This window comes from Xyrauchen texanus, chromosome 28, assembly GCF_025860055.1.
Source record: "Xyrauchen texanus isolate HMW12.3.18 chromosome 28, RBS_HiC_50CHRs, whole genome shotgun sequence".
Lineage (NCBI taxonomy): Eukaryota > Metazoa > Chordata > Actinopteri > Cypriniformes > Catostomidae > Xyrauchen > Xyrauchen texanus.
The window spans coordinates 3,679,929-3,697,486 of NC_068303.1; the positions used below are offsets into that span (position 1 = coordinate 3,679,929).

General features: G+C 39.8%; 1 protein-coding gene across 2 annotated transcripts in view; it reads right to left on the reverse strand.

Moving 5' to 3' along the window:
• The window catches only part of LOC127621640 (crooked neck-like protein 1), a 67,290-nt gene that overhangs the window by 4,422 nt on the left and 45,310 nt on the right, over nt 1–17,558 (reverse strand). Inside the window, exons 1-4 of one of the 2 annotated variants that reach the window (XM_052095319.1) lie at nt 2,213–2,370; nt 1,923–2,075; nt 255–346; nt 9–167 (exon numbers count right to left, since the gene is read on the reverse strand). In XM_052095319.1, coding sequence (XP_051951279.1) covers nt 9–167; nt 255–346; nt 1,923–2,075; nt 2,213–2,260 — 452 coding nt within the window. In that variant the 5' untranslated portion in view covers nt 2,261–2,370. Of the gene's footprint in view, nt 1–8; nt 168–254; nt 347–1,922; nt 2,076–2,212; nt 2,371–17,558 lie in introns of those variants that run through there. The other variant, XM_052095318.1, reaches the window with a different exon arrangement.

Here is a 17,558-nt window from a genome sequence, read left to right on the forward strand (position 1 = left end):
GGAGATACCAGAACTGATTGACGCGAGGCAGGATGGTGATGGCTCGGTCCCAGATGTTGCGAGAATGATTCACCTGCCGGTTCTTCATCTCCATCTCTGCATACTTCAGCCATAGTGTAATGTTGCGGTGATCCACGTCCAGCGCACGCTCGTAGATGGAACGAGCTCTGTGGAGAGGAGGGGACAGTGAAACAAAAGTCCTCCACACTAAGTCCTTCATAAAACTCTGATTACATTACTGAACAGAAACTCACCTCTGGACCTCTTTCAGGCTCTCCTCCCATTGTGCGTACTTGATCCAGTTACTGATGACTGTTCTGTTCTTCCTGATGTTGTCTTCAAAGCCCTGTATTTAGATGAGAGACGAATAGCACATGTACCATCATAATAATACCATTGTTTATTTATTACATGTCCTAATTCTTGGTATTACCACAGTACATGTTCCACGGTAATACTGTAATTATTTTTTACATGTACCACAGTAATAACATATTTTACCTTGATTTTTTTTGCTTTAAAATTATTATTGTTTTGTGAAACGTGCTATATGAATAAAAATGACAACGTTTGTACATGTACCACACTAATACGATATTTTTGGACATGGACAATTTTAGGTTTTACCAAGATTGTATTCTGTAAAACTGCATTGAAACAGTTATTGTACTGTGACAAGCGCTATACAAATGACTCAACTTTTGGAAATGTACCATGGTAATACCATGTTTCATTAGATGTACTATGGTAATTTCATGCTTTGGACATGTAGTATGGTAATATTATATTTTTGTACATATATCAATGTAATAATACCATGTTTTTTTTGGACATGTACTGTGGTAATGACATGTTTTTGCACATGTATCACAGAAATACCATGTTGTTGTTGTTTTTTTTTTCAATTACAAATGATACTTTTTTTCAAATGTTAAAAAGTTTGGTATGTTCAATAGTAATACTATGTTTTTACATGTACCTTAGTATTACCATAAATCCCAGGAGATCAGCAGTTACAGAAATACTCAAACTAGCCCGTCTGGCACCATCAATCATCCATGCGATTATCTAATCAGCCAATCGTGTGGCAGCAGTGCAGTACATAATTGCATATACGGGTCAGGAGCTTCATTTAATGTTCACATAAACCATCAGAATAGGGAAAAACATTTTATATCAGTGATTTGGACCATGGCATGATTGATGGTGCCAGACGGGCTGGTTTGAGTATTTCTGTAACTGCTGCTATTTCTGTAACACAATATTAGGTAGGTGGTTTTAATGTTGTGGCTGATCTGTGTATTTTGAAAACAAACTATGGTAATACCATGTTTTTGGGACATGCACTACAGTAATACCGTGTTTTTACACGTACCACAGTAGTACCATGTTTTTGGAAATGTACAATGGTCCTACCATATTTTTTTGCATGTACCATGGTAAAACCACATTTTTAGTACATATACTACTGTACTACAAAGAAAACATGTATCAGGGTAATACATTTTTCTTTTACATTTACCACAGTAATACGGTTTTTGGACATGCACTACAGTAATATTGTGTTTGTTTGTTTGTTTTTTTTGTACATGTACTACATTAGTACAATCTTTTTTACATGTACCACAGTACCACCATGTATTTAGAACATATTCCATGTTTATGGATATGTACCATATCAATACAATGCTTTTTGGACATGTAGCATGGTAATTTTATACCATATATAGGACATGTAACATTAGTAATACCATGTTTTTTTTTACATGTAACAACATTTCCATGATACATAAATGTAGCAACCTTTTAATATGTAAAATCCAAGTAGCATGTTGTTGCCATCTGTTCACTGCACCACAGTACAGTACGTTTTGTAATGGGTGTTGTGCCACCAGTCTGATAACACTATACACAGCTCATACCTTCCTCTTCCTCAGTTTATAGTCATTGAGCTCTTCTTCATCGGTGATCTTCTGTTTGGGTGGGGGAGGCAGAAGCTCGAGCTCTCTCTCTTTCGCCTCCCTGAGCAGCTGCTCTGCGGTTATCTGCACCTCTGCCGGGGCTTTGTTCTTCACCTGAACACATTCATATAAAATGTACCATTAATTAAACAGTGTTTTCATTACAAATGAGCAGCTTCACACTGTTTACATGCTGATGCTAACTCAGAAACACTCTTTTTATATATATATATATATATATATATATATACCTTTGCCACTTTCGGGATCCTCTGTTTGCCCGCCGCAGTGGACGCCATGATAATAAACCTCCCGTGACTTTGATATAACGCTACTTTAGTAATTTAATTCAAGTTTATGAACTTCAACTTCAAAACATTTGCGACGTTTCACTAGCGTGTGTCGCGCGGCGTGACGTGCACACTGTGACCTTTTACAGCAGTTACGTCACCGAGGCAGGTCACTATGGTTACAGGATGCGTGCTAACAGTTAGCGTTAGCTTTGGTTGACTGATTTCTAAAAATGTACTGTTTTGAATGAACCACTTTGCGATCTCTCACGCGAAAGGGCTGTTTAATTCTTTATATATATATATATATATATATATATATATATATATATATGGCTTATATATCTTATAATTTATTGTTGTGTCGAAATAAAAAATGAATAATGCGATTTTAAACCGAAATTAAAATCGCACTAAAACATGATTTTTGTTTGTTTGGTCGATGCATAGATTCCATACTTCTATTTTTGGTTGTTCATACTTTTGATGACTTTAATATTATTAAAAATAATAAAGTATTAATTGGTGTTTCCAAAATTTTGAAAAGTAGTTTAGATATTAAAAAATAAAATAGGTGCATTTTTACAGCTCTAACATAATTTAAGTCTGTATCTACAGTTTACACCTTAGCCAAATACATTTAATCTCAGTTTTTCTCAATTCCTGACATTTAATCATTCCCTTAGGTCAGTTAGGATCACTATTTTATGAATGTGAAAAAAAAATTCAGTTCTGCCCCCAAATTTTCGATTGGATTGAGTTCAGGACTTTTTTTATGGCCATTCCAATACCTTGACTTTGTTGTCCTTAAGCCATTTTGCCACATCTTTGGAGGAAAGCTTGAGGTCATTGTCCTCAATTTGGAAGACCCAATTGTGACCAAGCTTTAACTTCTTAGCTGATTTCTTGTGATGTTGCTTCAATATATCAAACGTAATTTTCCTTCCTCGTGATGCCATCTATTTTGTGAAGTGCACCAGTCCCTCCTTCAGCAAAGCACCCCCACAACATGATGCTGCCACCTCCATGCTTCACTGTTGGGGTGGTGTTCTTCGGCTTGCAAGCCTCACCCTTTTTCCTCCAAATATAACAATGGTCATTATGGCCAAACAGTCACATTTTGGGCATTTATATGGCATTTCTCCAAAAAGTAAGATCTTGCACTTGCAAACTGTAGTCTGGCTTTTTTATGGCTGTTTTGGAGCACGGTGACCTCTTCCTTGCTGACCAGCCTTTCCGGTTATATCGATATAGGAATTGTTTTACTGTGGATATAGATACTCGTCTACCGGTTTCCTCCAGCATCTTCACAAGGTCATTTGCTCAGTTCAGGGATTGATTTGCACTTTTCGCACCAAACTACGTTCATCTCTAGGAGACAGAATGCATCTCCTTCCTGTGCGGTATGATGGCTGCGTGGTCCCCATGGTGTTTATACTTGTGTACTATTGTTCGTACAGATGAACGTGGTACCTTCAGGCATTTGGAAATTGCTCCCAAGGATGAACCAGACTTGTTAAGGTCCACAATTGTTATTCTGAAGTCTTGTCTGATTTCATTTGATTTTCCCATGATGTCAAGCAAAGAGACAATGTGTTTGAAGGTAGGCCTTAAAATACATCCACAGGTACACCTCCAGTTCAGTACACCTCATATCAGAAGAGAATTGGCTAATTGTCTAAAGGCTTGACATCTGTTTCTGGAGTTTTCCAAGCTGCTTAAAGGCACAGATAACTTAGTGTATGCAAATTTCTGACCCACTGGAATTGTGATATAGTCAATTTTAAGTGAAACAATCGGTCTGTAAACAACCGCTGAAAAAATTACTCATGTCATGCACAAAGCAGATGTCCTAAACGACTTGCCAAAACTATAGTTTGCTAATATTAAATCTTCAGCTGGTAAAGCTGAAAGTGTGACTGTCAGAAGAACAGAATCCTCAGATGCTGAAGAGATCAATAATCTAATCAGTCCACCAACTGTTGCTGTGTTTGGAAGAGTCAATGTTATTCACCTTCTGTAAGTAGCATGGTGTCTTAGTGTTTCATAGTGTTCTCTTAAAATTAAAAATATGTTTATGATAAAATGATGACATATTTGTCTATGACATATTTTGTCTATTATGCATCATGTCTATTGAAGTAGTCATTGGTCAACATAAAAAAAATAACATACAGTACATGTGTCAAAGGTGTAATAGCATTAAAAAGATAGGCTGGAACAGGAAACTTGGAAATTTAGAAGCATTCTGGTACACAGTAAAAATCAAAATCAGCTCATTGTTCAGATTTGTTTCTCTAAAAATAATTAAAAAAAATACTCGTTCATGCGGCTTTCTCTGACCGTGTATTATTTAGTGGAAATGTTCACTGATTGTTTATATCCTGTTGCGTGTTCGTGATAGTGCATGAGAGCACCTCGTGATATTGTAGCATCCTAGCGAAAACTAATTTTGTTTATCAAAAAACAAGTCCATTGTAATCAGAGTTTTTGTCCTAACCAGCAGTGGCAAATGACAGTACATTCTACTGATCGCTTGTTTTCAATTTTCACCGTGAACTGTCACCGGTCCAAAAACGTAAAAAGTTTGGGCATAGAAATGCATCAATTCTTTAACTACAAACTCTTCAGACATGTTTAGTAAGTTCTGTTCTCTGTTTTGTGTGCAGCTGTGTTGTGTTCTGTTGTCGCTATCTAAAAACAGGTCCACCACAGCGGTGTTTTCGATTGAACGCCCCAATGTCGCCTTATTGTTAAGAAAAAGAAAGAAAGACATATAGGGTTATAACAACACAGGGGTGAGTAAACAATGACTGAATTTTTGTGAACTAATCCTTTAATGCTTAATAATTCCTTTGTTTTTAATCTAATTTTCTATCTGTTTTTTCCAGCCAATGAATACACTTTTCCTACATCTATTTGCTCAGCTTGTCCATAGGGGGCGCCAAAGAGATAGTGAGGTAAATGGGGACAGTAGTGCTATAATTTTTGGAAATAATTTCTGTTAATTTTGTTATCATTGTGATAATACAAGGGTGAATCTGATGAAAACATGGAAAATAATACTTTCATCCTAAGCATTACAATTGTGCAGTTACACGGATACACACACAATGTGATTTTTTGTTTATATCATGATTTGCTTAAACAAGACAAATTTTCTATTGTTCTATTCTATTGTTATCTTATTAAAGAGGGTTTGAATCTGGTTTTATGCAATACAAATTGTATTTACTGTATAGCAATGCCCAAGATTGCTATATAAAATTTCCCTCCAGTTGTATTCCCTCCAATGCAACTTTTAGAACAGTCTTCAGTGCTATTGTGGAGTTGGAATACATCTGTCTACAGAGGCTCGCTTGGTAGGTAATTAATTTGGAACGTTGTCTCAAAAAATATTTTTACATTTACGCATTTCAGTTTCATAACAAAAGGTTATCAAATTGAATTTAGTAATCTTTAAAATCAATTATGCTTTAAACCCTAAATATTTTAAAGGAATATTCTGGGTTCAATACAAGTTAAGATCAGTCGACAGTATTTTCTGGCATAATATTGATTACCACAAAAATGTATTTTGACTCGTCCATCCTTTTCTTTAAAAAAAAGCAAGAGGCACTTACAATGGATGTCAATGGGGTCAATTTTTGGAGGGTTTAAAGGCAGAAAATGAAGCTTATAATATTTATAAAAGCACTTACATTCATTCTTCAGTTAAAACTTGTGTATTATTTGAGGTAAATTTTTAGGGTTTGTTGACATTGCATCGTCATGACAACAAAGTTGTAAAAATGGCTATAACTTTACACAGAAAGTTTAATTAAGTGTTTTTATCACATTAAAATAGTTGATAACACACATATTGTTTATGTCTTGTGAAACAGTGAGTATTTTAACATTGACGGATTGGCCCACATTCACTTCCATTGTAAATGTCTCACTGTATCCCAGATTTGTTCTTTTTTTTTTGGAGGAAAAGGAGAGATTGGTCAAAATACATTTTTGTGGTAATAAATATTATGCCACAAATACTGTCGACTAATCTTAACTTGTATTGAATTCAGAATAGTGCTTTAAGTTTTATTCATTTAAATTTGTTTAACATGAATTAATTCAAACATTAATTTTGTTATAAAATTGTAATGCGTTCAATTGTTGTACTCAAAATTTAAATGTGTTGGCACACATTTTAAAGCATTATTTTTATTATATTTCAATGTCAGAGTCAGCGCTGGGGAAGATCTTTGAACCCATGACGTCTGTTAAGAAAGAAGTTCAGTGTTCGGTTTGTTATCGATACGACCTCTGCCCTCAGCTTAACATCCGCAAAGCAAAACACACTTCTCATTCACTCATGGATGGGTGAATCTCTCAAAACCTGTCAAGAACACGTTCTGTTCATATTTCACACCAAAATAAATAATACAATTAAAATAAGAAATTATACTTTGCATAAAGAAAATGAAGCCTTTTGTTAGAATTCTTAAGACTGTTTGCATGGTGATGTACATTTCCTGACAAAGAAGCAAGTTCCTCAAATCCTCAATATTGAAATGCAAAATAATAATAATAATGGTAATAATGATTTTAATAGAGCTGTTCATTCGTGACTTCAATTTGTAGGTGAACCCAGAAGTCTAATTCGCTGTGGGTTCCCTCGGGACTTTCCTATGTGTTTTTATAATGGGGTTTTTGAACTTATGAGAAGGTAAATAAATTAGGTCTATAATAAGGTCTAAATAATGTGTAAAACAGATTTTATTTTATACATAAGTTCAAAAACCCCATTATAAAAACCCGTCTGAAAATCCCAAGGGAACTCGGGGTGAATTCTCTAAGAGGTTTTTGGACTACAAGCTGAAAAGCTCTATAGCAAAGTACATCATGGTAAATTTGTTGTGCTTGCACCGCCTTTAGTTTTTGCTGATTTTATAAAAAAAAAAACAACAACACTGTATTGCAGTATTTTTACTGTAAAATGGGGGAAATAGTGTATAACAGTAACAAGAATCTGATGAGAATCATTATTGAGAATAATGAGAATCACAAAAAAAAACTCCAACAAATTACGGTATTGAGAATTTGGGGGAAATGTGCTTACGGTAATTTTAATGAAAATCATTTTAAAAAAATCATAATAATATACTAAATGTAATATGCTTCCATTTTTATCATGCAAAATATAATTTCTTATTTATATCTTTTGTGTTTGGGGTGAAATTTGAACCAGACGTGATTTACAAAAGTGATGTATTAAAAGAGCGGAAGAGCACGATGACCTAATGTACATTTCTGGAGATCAGATCACATCACTGGTGGAGTCCCACGGCCCGTACTTTCTGTCTGAACTCATTGAGGCGCAAGAACAGGAGAGTGAAGTTAGTCATGTTCATTATCATCCACTTGAGTCTTCAAACATTTCAAAAACGAGTACAAATGGAATCTGTCTGTCTGTCTGTCTGTCTGTCTATCTATATGTCTGTCTATCTGTCTGTCTGTCTGTCTGTCTATTTGTCTGTCTGTCTATCTGTCTGTCTGTCTATTTGTCTGTCTGTCTGTCTGTCTGTCTATTTGTCTGTCTATCTGTCTGTCTATATATCTGTCTGTCTGTCTATCTGTCTGTCTGTCTATCTATCTGTCTGTCTATCTGGTCTATCTATCTGTCTGTCTCTCTGTCTATCTGTCTGTCTATCTGTCTGCCATTTTTCATTTGACGCTAAAATCAGTTGTGGTATTTTTGATCGACATCATTAGGTAAGTGTTTCTCAAGTACACAGTCTCTATATGCAAAGTTTCAAAAGAATGAAGGGCTGACAGATCCCCTCCCTCCCTCCCCTGGGGCGCGTGCTGAAATGTGTTCATGCGACATATGCCAGATGAGAGCTCATGCCCTGCCAAGACATACTCACACTGAACATATTGTGTCCAGACATCTGTAGCAGTGTTGTCTTTTGTCTAAACGGCCCATCCATTCAGCTGGATAACTGTACTACATCGCCCAGGAGGGTAACAAAAAGTCCCTGAATATTTGTTTCCATGGAAAATGTACTATTGTAGAAATGTACAATTAGAGGTACTGTTTGTTCAAGGTCTTTTTTTACTCTTATTGTTATGAGTGTTTTTAATTATATATGGCTGAATCTCACAAATCCTGTCAAAATATGGTAATTTTTTTTATCCTGAAATCAAAATAAAGATATGAGATATAATTATATATTGCTTAAATTTTTTTTATGTAAAGCATGAAAAGGAAGCCTATTATTTTATTATTGATGTTTATTGCATTGGTACACTATTTTCATGACATTTCTCCACAATTTACATTACTGTGTTGTTAAAAATATATGGTATGTTATTTAATGTTATTTAATTCAATATTTGAGGTGAAATGTGAATTTATTTAACAATATGTTGAGCTCTGTAATTATAATACAAAAGTCTTAATAATAGTACGATATGCCAAAATCATAATAAATAGGAAAAATAAAAATAGGATTAAAAAAATTATTTGAAAATGTATTTAAATGAAGAAAAAGGAAGAAAAAAGAATACAGAAATAAAATTATATAAATCTAGAAAAATAAAGGAACCAAACCTTAACCTAACCATAAAGTCTAACCCCTTACCCGACCCCCCAAAACCATGATTTTAATAAGAAAATAACTTTTGTGTACCATGGAAGAAAGAAAACATCGGGATTTGGAAAAAGACAAGGGAAGCGTATTACAGGTTTTTGCCATAGACATTAGTATTAGTACTGCAAAAGTATATATGGAATGAGTAACTGTAGCGTGTAACACGTGTTTAGTGTGTTATACTAGCGTGACATTCAATATGGGCCAATTGATCAGAAGGAAAATGCGTCTACTGGAGAGAGGAAGACAGCACAACAGGTGAGTGAACAATCAATACAAAGTCTTGTTTCTGATTCAGTTTTTGGTCTTGTATTAGAAGAAATACACTTTTACTCAAAATGTGTGAATTACAAAGAAAAACAATTAAAATACAATAAATGAAAATATTCACACTTTTGTTTTCTTTTTCCAGATACGTGGACTCAGTTTTGAACAGTACTCTATTGTAAACAGATTCTCACATGCTTATGAATAATAAAATAAATAAAATAAAAATAAATCTGTGTCAGATTCCTTACAAACAACGAAATTAAAGAACAGATAATAATTTCACACAAAGTATTGCAATCAATAGCTCAATTACCTCAGAATAAAATCAAATGAACAATCAGTTTGATTCAATACACAGAATGAAATTCTGAACTTTCGCTTTCAGTTGCAAACGAATCACTTCCTCCTCAAAACTTAATAGTCTGTCCAATGTGAATCAGAGACTGAAGATTTGACAAATAAATTCAGTTAACCTGAGTTCATAACTCAAGTCGATGAGTTCAGAGAACTATTGATTCTTTTAGAATGATTCAGGATCACAATCAATGTCTTTTGTTGAGAAAAAGGAAAAATAGAAAAACAAGACGATCTCAATGTGTCCGAAGTCTTTGTCCAAAAGTAAAAGAAATAATTCTCCTACCAGTTTGATGGCTCAAAACACAGTTCAACAGAGAAAACTGTTCCATTGGTGGCTCGCCATATACAATATGCACCTCGATGGTCCAGCACGAATCAGGGAACTCACAGAAGAACTTGAATGAATCTCACAGAAAAACCCAGCCTTGTAAAACACAAGGCAGAACAATAATTAATCTTCAATTCAAAACAATTTCATCGTCAAATCACATGCATGCACTTCAATTAACACATTTAACATAACACTTTAACACTCAATAGCATGCTTCATTAGCTCATTAGCATTTTCACACGTGCATCAGCTTTAGCCCATGTGCGGTCCACTTCAGCTCGCATACGCCTATATAAACACTCTATATTATTTCTCTATTAGATCTACGGCACTTTTTCCATAAACATCAAGTTAATGTTTGAGTTTTAACTCACCAAGGCGATGAATTTATAGATTTTCAACAAGGAAGTTCATTTGTGGCACATTGATGTTCCGTGTGTCTGCATCAATCTGTTTCACAAGCCTCCGCCTCATCCGCCTCTTACTCTGGCATCAGCTCCTTATATTACAGCATCAGATCAGAAATCCTGTTTTTTCTGTTGTATTCGATCACTTTTCTTTGAGTTAATCACTTGCATGGAGGGGTTTTGAAGATCGCTACGTGTAGCTGCCTCATCTCACTCGCTCCACAGTAGCAGATAGGCGGGCTTGGCTCATTGCTGCTACTAGCTCTTAAAGAGCCCATCACCTCATTTAATCGGTGATTTCTTTGTTTCTTTCTTACTTATTTTTTACTTCCATTTTATTTTATTAGTAGCCTGGGTTTACCCGGTTACACTCTCCCGCCTTGAAGATATGCAGGTCTCACTGCATCTTCTAGGCTGTGAAATTACAGCAAAGGGAGATCCAGTTTCCATTTCTGGAGAGGCTTCCTGAAGGTAGTCAGACTCCTCCAGTGATGCAGTGAACGCTGTACTGAGTCCCTGCAGTAAGGACTGTATGACCAAGGAAAGGGGATTCCCTAATTGAGGGTACTGTAGCCTTTTGGTGGCTCATGGCCTTTGCGAACGCCTCAGGACACCTTCTCCAACCTGGTCAACCACTGTCTGGTCACTCTGAGGGTTTCTCTGATCAACAACACTGTCTTGTGGCAGGACATCAGTCGTATCTTCCTCAGTGGAGATCTTAGATGCCGATTCATCCGATTCCTCTATCTGCTCTACTAGTCTTGGGTCATCTCCAACAGGTAAGTCACTCAACACATCTTCTCTTACGAGATCCATCACCCACTCATCCTCTCTCTCAGGCTCATCCAGTGGAATTCCCTCCCCAGCGTCAGGTAGGTTAGGCAAGCTCACTTGCAACTTCACTGGAGTAGGTTGCTCAGAGTCTGTATTAATCACATTTCTCATTTCAGGAGAAACATCTGCTGTCACTCCACCACTTAACTGCTTTTGAGGTCTGGAATTGGAGAGAATTCGGTTTCCAACACTTGGCAAGTACCTGGGTGTGTAATAATCCATACAATCATTTTCTGATTCAGAATCCTCAGTCACACTTTTGGGATCATCTGTACCAGGGTTTGCTCGAGTTCTAGGCCTCCGAGGTGTCTTTGGTCTTACTGGTTCCTCAGGTGTGTTTTCTCTAAGTATCCACAGGGTAGTAGCAAGTCTCGGTGCAACGCATCTAAGCGGCCCATTCTTTCCCTCTGGTTGAACGGTATAGACTGGCAAATCAACAGCTTTCTTGATCACTATGTATACCTCCTTCTCCCACTTATCTGCCAACTTATGCTTTCCCCTCAGCTTGACGTTCCTCACCAGGACCCGATCTCCGATTTCAAGGGATGAGGCGACCACTCGCTCGTCGAATCTCTTCTTATTACGTCTTGCCACTTTTGAGGCGTTCTCACTTGCCATCCTGTAGCTCTCCTGCAAGCGATCTTTCAAATTTCTGACATAACTTGAATGAGATGGGAATGACTTGGCAGGTAAACCGAAGGCCAGATCAACCGGTAGCCGAGGCTGCCTCCCGAACATTAACTCGTAAGGCGAGAATCCTGTCGAGTCATTACGAGTGCAATTATATGCATGGACTAATGGTTTCACATAGTCCTTCCAGCATGTCTTCCCCTTCTCATCCAGGGTCCCTAGCATCTGAAGCAGCGTCCTGTTAAAGCGCTCAACAGGGTTGCCCCGGGGATGGTAAGGTGTCGTCCTCACTTTACAGATTCCTGCTATACCACATAGTTCCTTTATCAACTTTGACTCAAAGTCGGGTCCCTGATCACTGAGGAGTTTCTCAGGAAACCCGTAGTGGATGAAGAAGTTCTCCCACAGGCATTTGGCCACAGTTTGAGCCTTCTGGTTCCTAGTGGGTATTGCCACAGAATACCTGGTGAAGTGATCAGTGATCACTAAAATATCCTTAGTATTGCTCTGATCAGGCTCCAGCGACAAGTAGTCCATGCAAACTAGCTCGAGGGGTCTGCTGGTCGCTATGTTCACCAGGGCGCGGCACGCTCGGAAGGGTCTTCCGTCTCACACAACGCTCACAGGCCTTTATCTTCTCCTCCACAGTCATTGCCAACTTTGGCCAGTAAAACCGGGACCTAGCCAGATCCAGGGTCCTCTCAATTCCAAGATGGCCCATGTCGTTGTGCAGGCTTGTCAAGACCATCTCCCGCAGATCCACAGGTAATGCCAGCTGATACAACACACTTCCTTGATCTTGTCTCCTCCTAAACAACACTCCATTCTTGAATTCCAATCTGTTCCACTCTCTCAGCCATAAGGCTACTTCTACAGGCTCTAGTTTTCCTTCAGGCTTCTGCCCATATTCAAGGTACTTAATGACTTCTTTGAGTTCTGGATCAGCTCTTTGACGTTCTCTCAACTCTTCTTCAGACATTTGGGGAAGAATCGGAAGGCCATGGGCGTCTTCCTGCTGGAACTCCAGAGGTACTGCACTAGCATTAATGCACAGTGACTCAAACACAGTGGGTTGGAAGCATGACAGGTCAGAATCATCACAGCTCTGATATACTTGGTGTCTCTCACAGAGGGCTCTCACTGCTGCTGGGAGAATTGTTGGCTGCTCTGATTCTGCTAAATGGTGAAGAGTGAATTGTTTGATTCTTTCACGCTCCTTTTGGGAGGCAAGGTTATCCACGGGCGTGCCATGAGGACGTCTGGAGAGTCCATCAGCGTCTAGGTTTTGTTTGCCTGCACGATATTGGATCTTGAAATTAAAGGTTGAAAGACTGGACAGCCACCTATAACTGGTTGCATCAAGCTTTGCAGATGTTAAGATGTAGGTGAGTGGGTTGCTGTCTGTTATTACAATGAACTCTCCTCCATACAGATAATCACTGAATTTTAAAGTGACCGCCCACTTGAGCTGAGGAACTCCAATTTGTGCATAGGATACTTTGTTTCGCTTTTGGTTAGACCCCTGCTTGCGAAGGCAATAACTCTCATTTGACCCTCCTGCTCTTGATAAAGGGCAGCCCCAAGTCCTGTTGTGCTTGCATCCGTGGTCAACACGTAGGGAAGTCTGGGATCAGCAAATCCAAGGACTGGAGCTGAAGTCAGCTTCTCTATGATGCTATCAAACGCCCACTGGCATTCATGGGTCCACCGGTCCCCAAACTGCTCCTTAGGATCCCAGTACTGTGCACTTTTCTTTGGGTCTCGCTTTTGGTTTTTCTGCAGAGGGGATATCCAATTGTAAGGTCGTTAAGAGGTCTTGTGATCTTAGAGAAGTCTTTGACTAACCTCCTGTAATATCCCGCAAACCCAAGAAAACATTTGAGTTCTTTGAGATTTCTGGGCCTTGGCCAGGTCCTGAGAGCTTCAATCTTGGCCGAATCTGTCTCAACTCCATTCTGAGATACTATATGACCTAGATATCTGACCGACGCCTGGAAGAACTTGCATTTAGTGGGCTGAAAGTTTCAGTCCATACTCCCTCAAACGCTTTAAGACTTGCAAGAGTCTGGTTTCGTGCTCCTCTAAAGTTTTAGAGAAGACTATGAGGTCGTCAATGAAGACCAATACTTCCCTCCTGTTAAGATCGCCCATGCACCGCTCCATTAGTCTCTGAAATGAACTCAGCGCATTTGTGACCCCTTGTGGCATTCGATTGAATTCATAGAAGCCTAAAGGACAGACGAATGCTGTTTTCTGTTTATCAGCCTCTTCCATCTCAATCTGATAGAAACCTGATTTTAAGTCGAGGACTGAAAACCATTTGGAGCCAGTTAGAACTGAGAAGGCTTCTTCCAAATTTGGCAGAGCGTCACGCGTCTTTTATGGTCTGTGAATTCAATTTCCTAAAGTCAATGCAGAGACGTACATCATTGTTCTTTTTCTTTACCACTACTATCGGAGAGGCAAAGGGTGATTCCGATTCTCTAATGACACCTGCATCTAGGAGTTCTTTGAGGTGCCTTCTAACTGCATCGACATCTTGGGGATGGATAGGCCTAGGCCTTTGCTTGAAGGGTGTGTTGTCGCTGAGATTGATGTGGTGTTTTACCTTATCAGTCCGACCGTAATCCAAATCGTGCAGTGCTGAATACATCTGACATGGAGCTCACTAGATCAGTTATTCTTTCCCTCCATTCACTTGATAAAGGAGAGTCACCGAAGTCAGGAACAATCTTTGCTTGTGCAGGTCTCACAAATTTGCACACAGGAGCACTCACAGGGTTTCTTCCCTCAATAACACTATGGACAGTGTGCACTTCAGCCAACACCGCTCTAGGAGGGATTGTTAAATCGACTTGGGTCTCGTTCTTCAACACTACTGGTATCTGGATGTTGCGCTCGGAGGTAGGGAATGCAAACAACTAGCCACTAACAGTCCGCTAGGCAAAGATGATGATGCTGATGGCTCCACGGTTACCCAAGTCTCTGACAGTGGCTTGATGATGTTGACACAGCCATTCAGAACCACTGTGCTTCCAGCCGCTACTACTTCAGGCATTTCTCCTTTCACTTTTACTTGGCCCAAGACACTCTCACCAGCTCTTTGCCGTCTTGCCTCTAGGACTCTTATCACAGCTCGATATCCATGGTAGCATGACTTAGCTTTGAGTGTGGTTTCTTGTATGTAATCAGCATACAAGACATCCAGAGTGTTAGTGCCAATGAGGATCTGAGGCACATGTGTCAGGTCTGGGACTACTAGGGCCAACGTTGGAACTTCAGCTTCTGTTCCTAAAAACTCTTGAGGAAACTTCAGAGCTAACTCAACATATCCCAGGTAAGGAACAGCCTGGCCATTTGCCCCTTCAACTTCCAACAGGCGATTCAATGGCTGCAGGGGATGGTGCGACAGGTGACTGTTGTAGAAGGACAGAGGGATTGTCGTGACCTGAGATCCTGTATCTAACAGGCAGTTTACTTCCTTCCCTTCGACTCCGACTTGCGCCGTGCATCTCATTCCTATTAATCTATCTGGTAGCTTCCAAGAAATTCCGGCACCGACATGCTCATTAAACACTAGTCGCTGCTTAGGGCTTTGTTTCTTACTTCCAGTCCCCATCTGCCCTGCGACAGAGACTGATTTTAATTTAAAGGCACCGTTACGGCTCCATTTTGAAGATCCCACTCAGCTTGTCTCTCCTTCAACTTCCGCCTCTTCTCCTCAACTCTAGATGGATTGGGTGCATTCTCACAATTAGCGGCTAGGTGGCCATCGTCTCCACAGCGAAAGCAGTACCATGGCCGAGGACGATTGGATCTCATCTCAGTGCACTTTGGCCCTTCATTCTCCCTTCTGCTGACTTCATTGAAATTTGATCTGCTCAGACTGCTACTGAGATGAGGGAATCTTGCAGGTTGGTTTCTCTGTGCACTAGAAGCAGCAACTTGAACTTTAAGCTCCTTTATCTGGCTTTTCAATTCCTCAAACTCATTTGTCTCAGTACACGCCCCTTCTTTCTTCCTGGTGTCTGCTTTCATGGCGGCGATTTGTCTTTGAAGGCCAGCAATTTCCTTCCTTAAAATGCCCACTTCCGACATGTCAGGACACTGGAACTTGGCTTTCTGCTTAGGTGCCTTCTGCTCTGCATTTCTAGGAGCTGGGGTCTCTGCAACATCCTCTTCAAATGTGCTGAGCGGGTAAACAGACTGTTGGTGTGATGCCGTCCTCAGTTTGAGGGGAACTGATGGATACTTGCTCACACCCAAGTGCTTCCTCATTCTCTCCTCCTTAGAGGTCTGCTTATCCTCAGCTGTGCGAATGAGTGTTGCTAATTCAGCAAAAGGAGGTGGGTTTACTTTCCTCTTTTCAAGTTGCAGGTCAGCTATCAAGGTGTTGTCCCAACAGCCACGGCAGAACTGCTTCAACAGACATCGATCTCGTTCACCCTCTGCAACACCTTCACGTCTGATGGTAGCACTCAGGATCACGTGCAATCTGTGGAGGTAGGCAGATGATTTTTCACCGGGATTCTGCAGGGTGCTGATGAACTTAGCCAATAATTCATCTCCATCCTCCACTGAACCATAGACGGACTCTAGTAGCTTAAGGCACTCTGACGATGGAGCAATTGGATTCACATGTTTAATGATATCTGAAGCAGGCGGTAACAGGCTATCTAGAATTCTCCGTGTCTTGTGTGACTCGGGAAGGGATGGATCATTCAACAGGTAGTCAACACTTGCTCGCCAGGTGTCAAAATCAGGCTCATTGCTTGGGCGGGGCTCCTTCCAGAGAAAGCTCTTAGGCGAAAAGGGGTATTGTGTGGAGACAAGGAGTCACTCGTTCTTACAATGTGTTCCATCACCACCTTCTGGATACCTGGAGGGTGTACAGCAGTCATAGGGAATTTCAATGATACCGTCTCAGTAGTGCTGTCATCGAGGTCCCTTGAGCGATCGCGGTGATGCAGCGCCCATTGCTTCCTTGACTGGGTTTTTGAGTTCATCGTTCTTCGAAGGGTGAGTCAATGTCTCTGCAGCAAATTCCGTTCTCTGTAGTGGTAGTGATTCACACACTGGATGCTGAGGAGTGCTGGTGGCATGTGTCAGAAAACTTGATTTACTAGGACGGTGCTCTATTTCAGGCTCTGTTCTAGACAACGCATCAACTGAAGTTCTAATCTCACTTATCTTATTCAACTCTCGTTGGAGCACGTCCTGAAGGGATTCTCCACTGGCATCCGCTATTGCCTGTAACTTCGCCAAATACCCTGTGGTGGCGCTACTAGCGGTAGGGGTGTATACGCCGCTCAAGGTGCGCACGTGAAACACTGTGTCCGCATCAGTGGGACTTATGATGGTTGCGGGTAGCTGAGGCTTGAGGTTGGACATGGCAGAATTGCATGAGAACTCTATTACTGCATTATGATGTAACTCAGAACATGGGTCATCAATTAGTAAGTTTTGTCGAATAGAGCCAAACTTCTGCAGATAAGCCTCAAGAGCTTCATCTAGTTCAGTTAGTGTTATGCCACTGACAATCACTGCATTTTGCACATTGACATTTTCTCGTTCCACAACATCCATTTTTGTCTGGTTCACTGTATGTGCTATTTTAATTGATTATTCACCTCAGCATCTGCTGCGTCCTCTCTCCTGGCTGGCTCGCCAATTTGTAGCGTGTAACACGTGTTTAGTGTGTTATACTAGCGTGACATTCAATATGGGCCAATTGATCAGAAGGAAAATGCGTCTACTGGAGAGAGGAAGACAGCACAACAGGTGAGTGAACAATCAATACAAAGTCTTGTTTCTGATTCAGTTTTTGGTCTTGTATTAGAAGA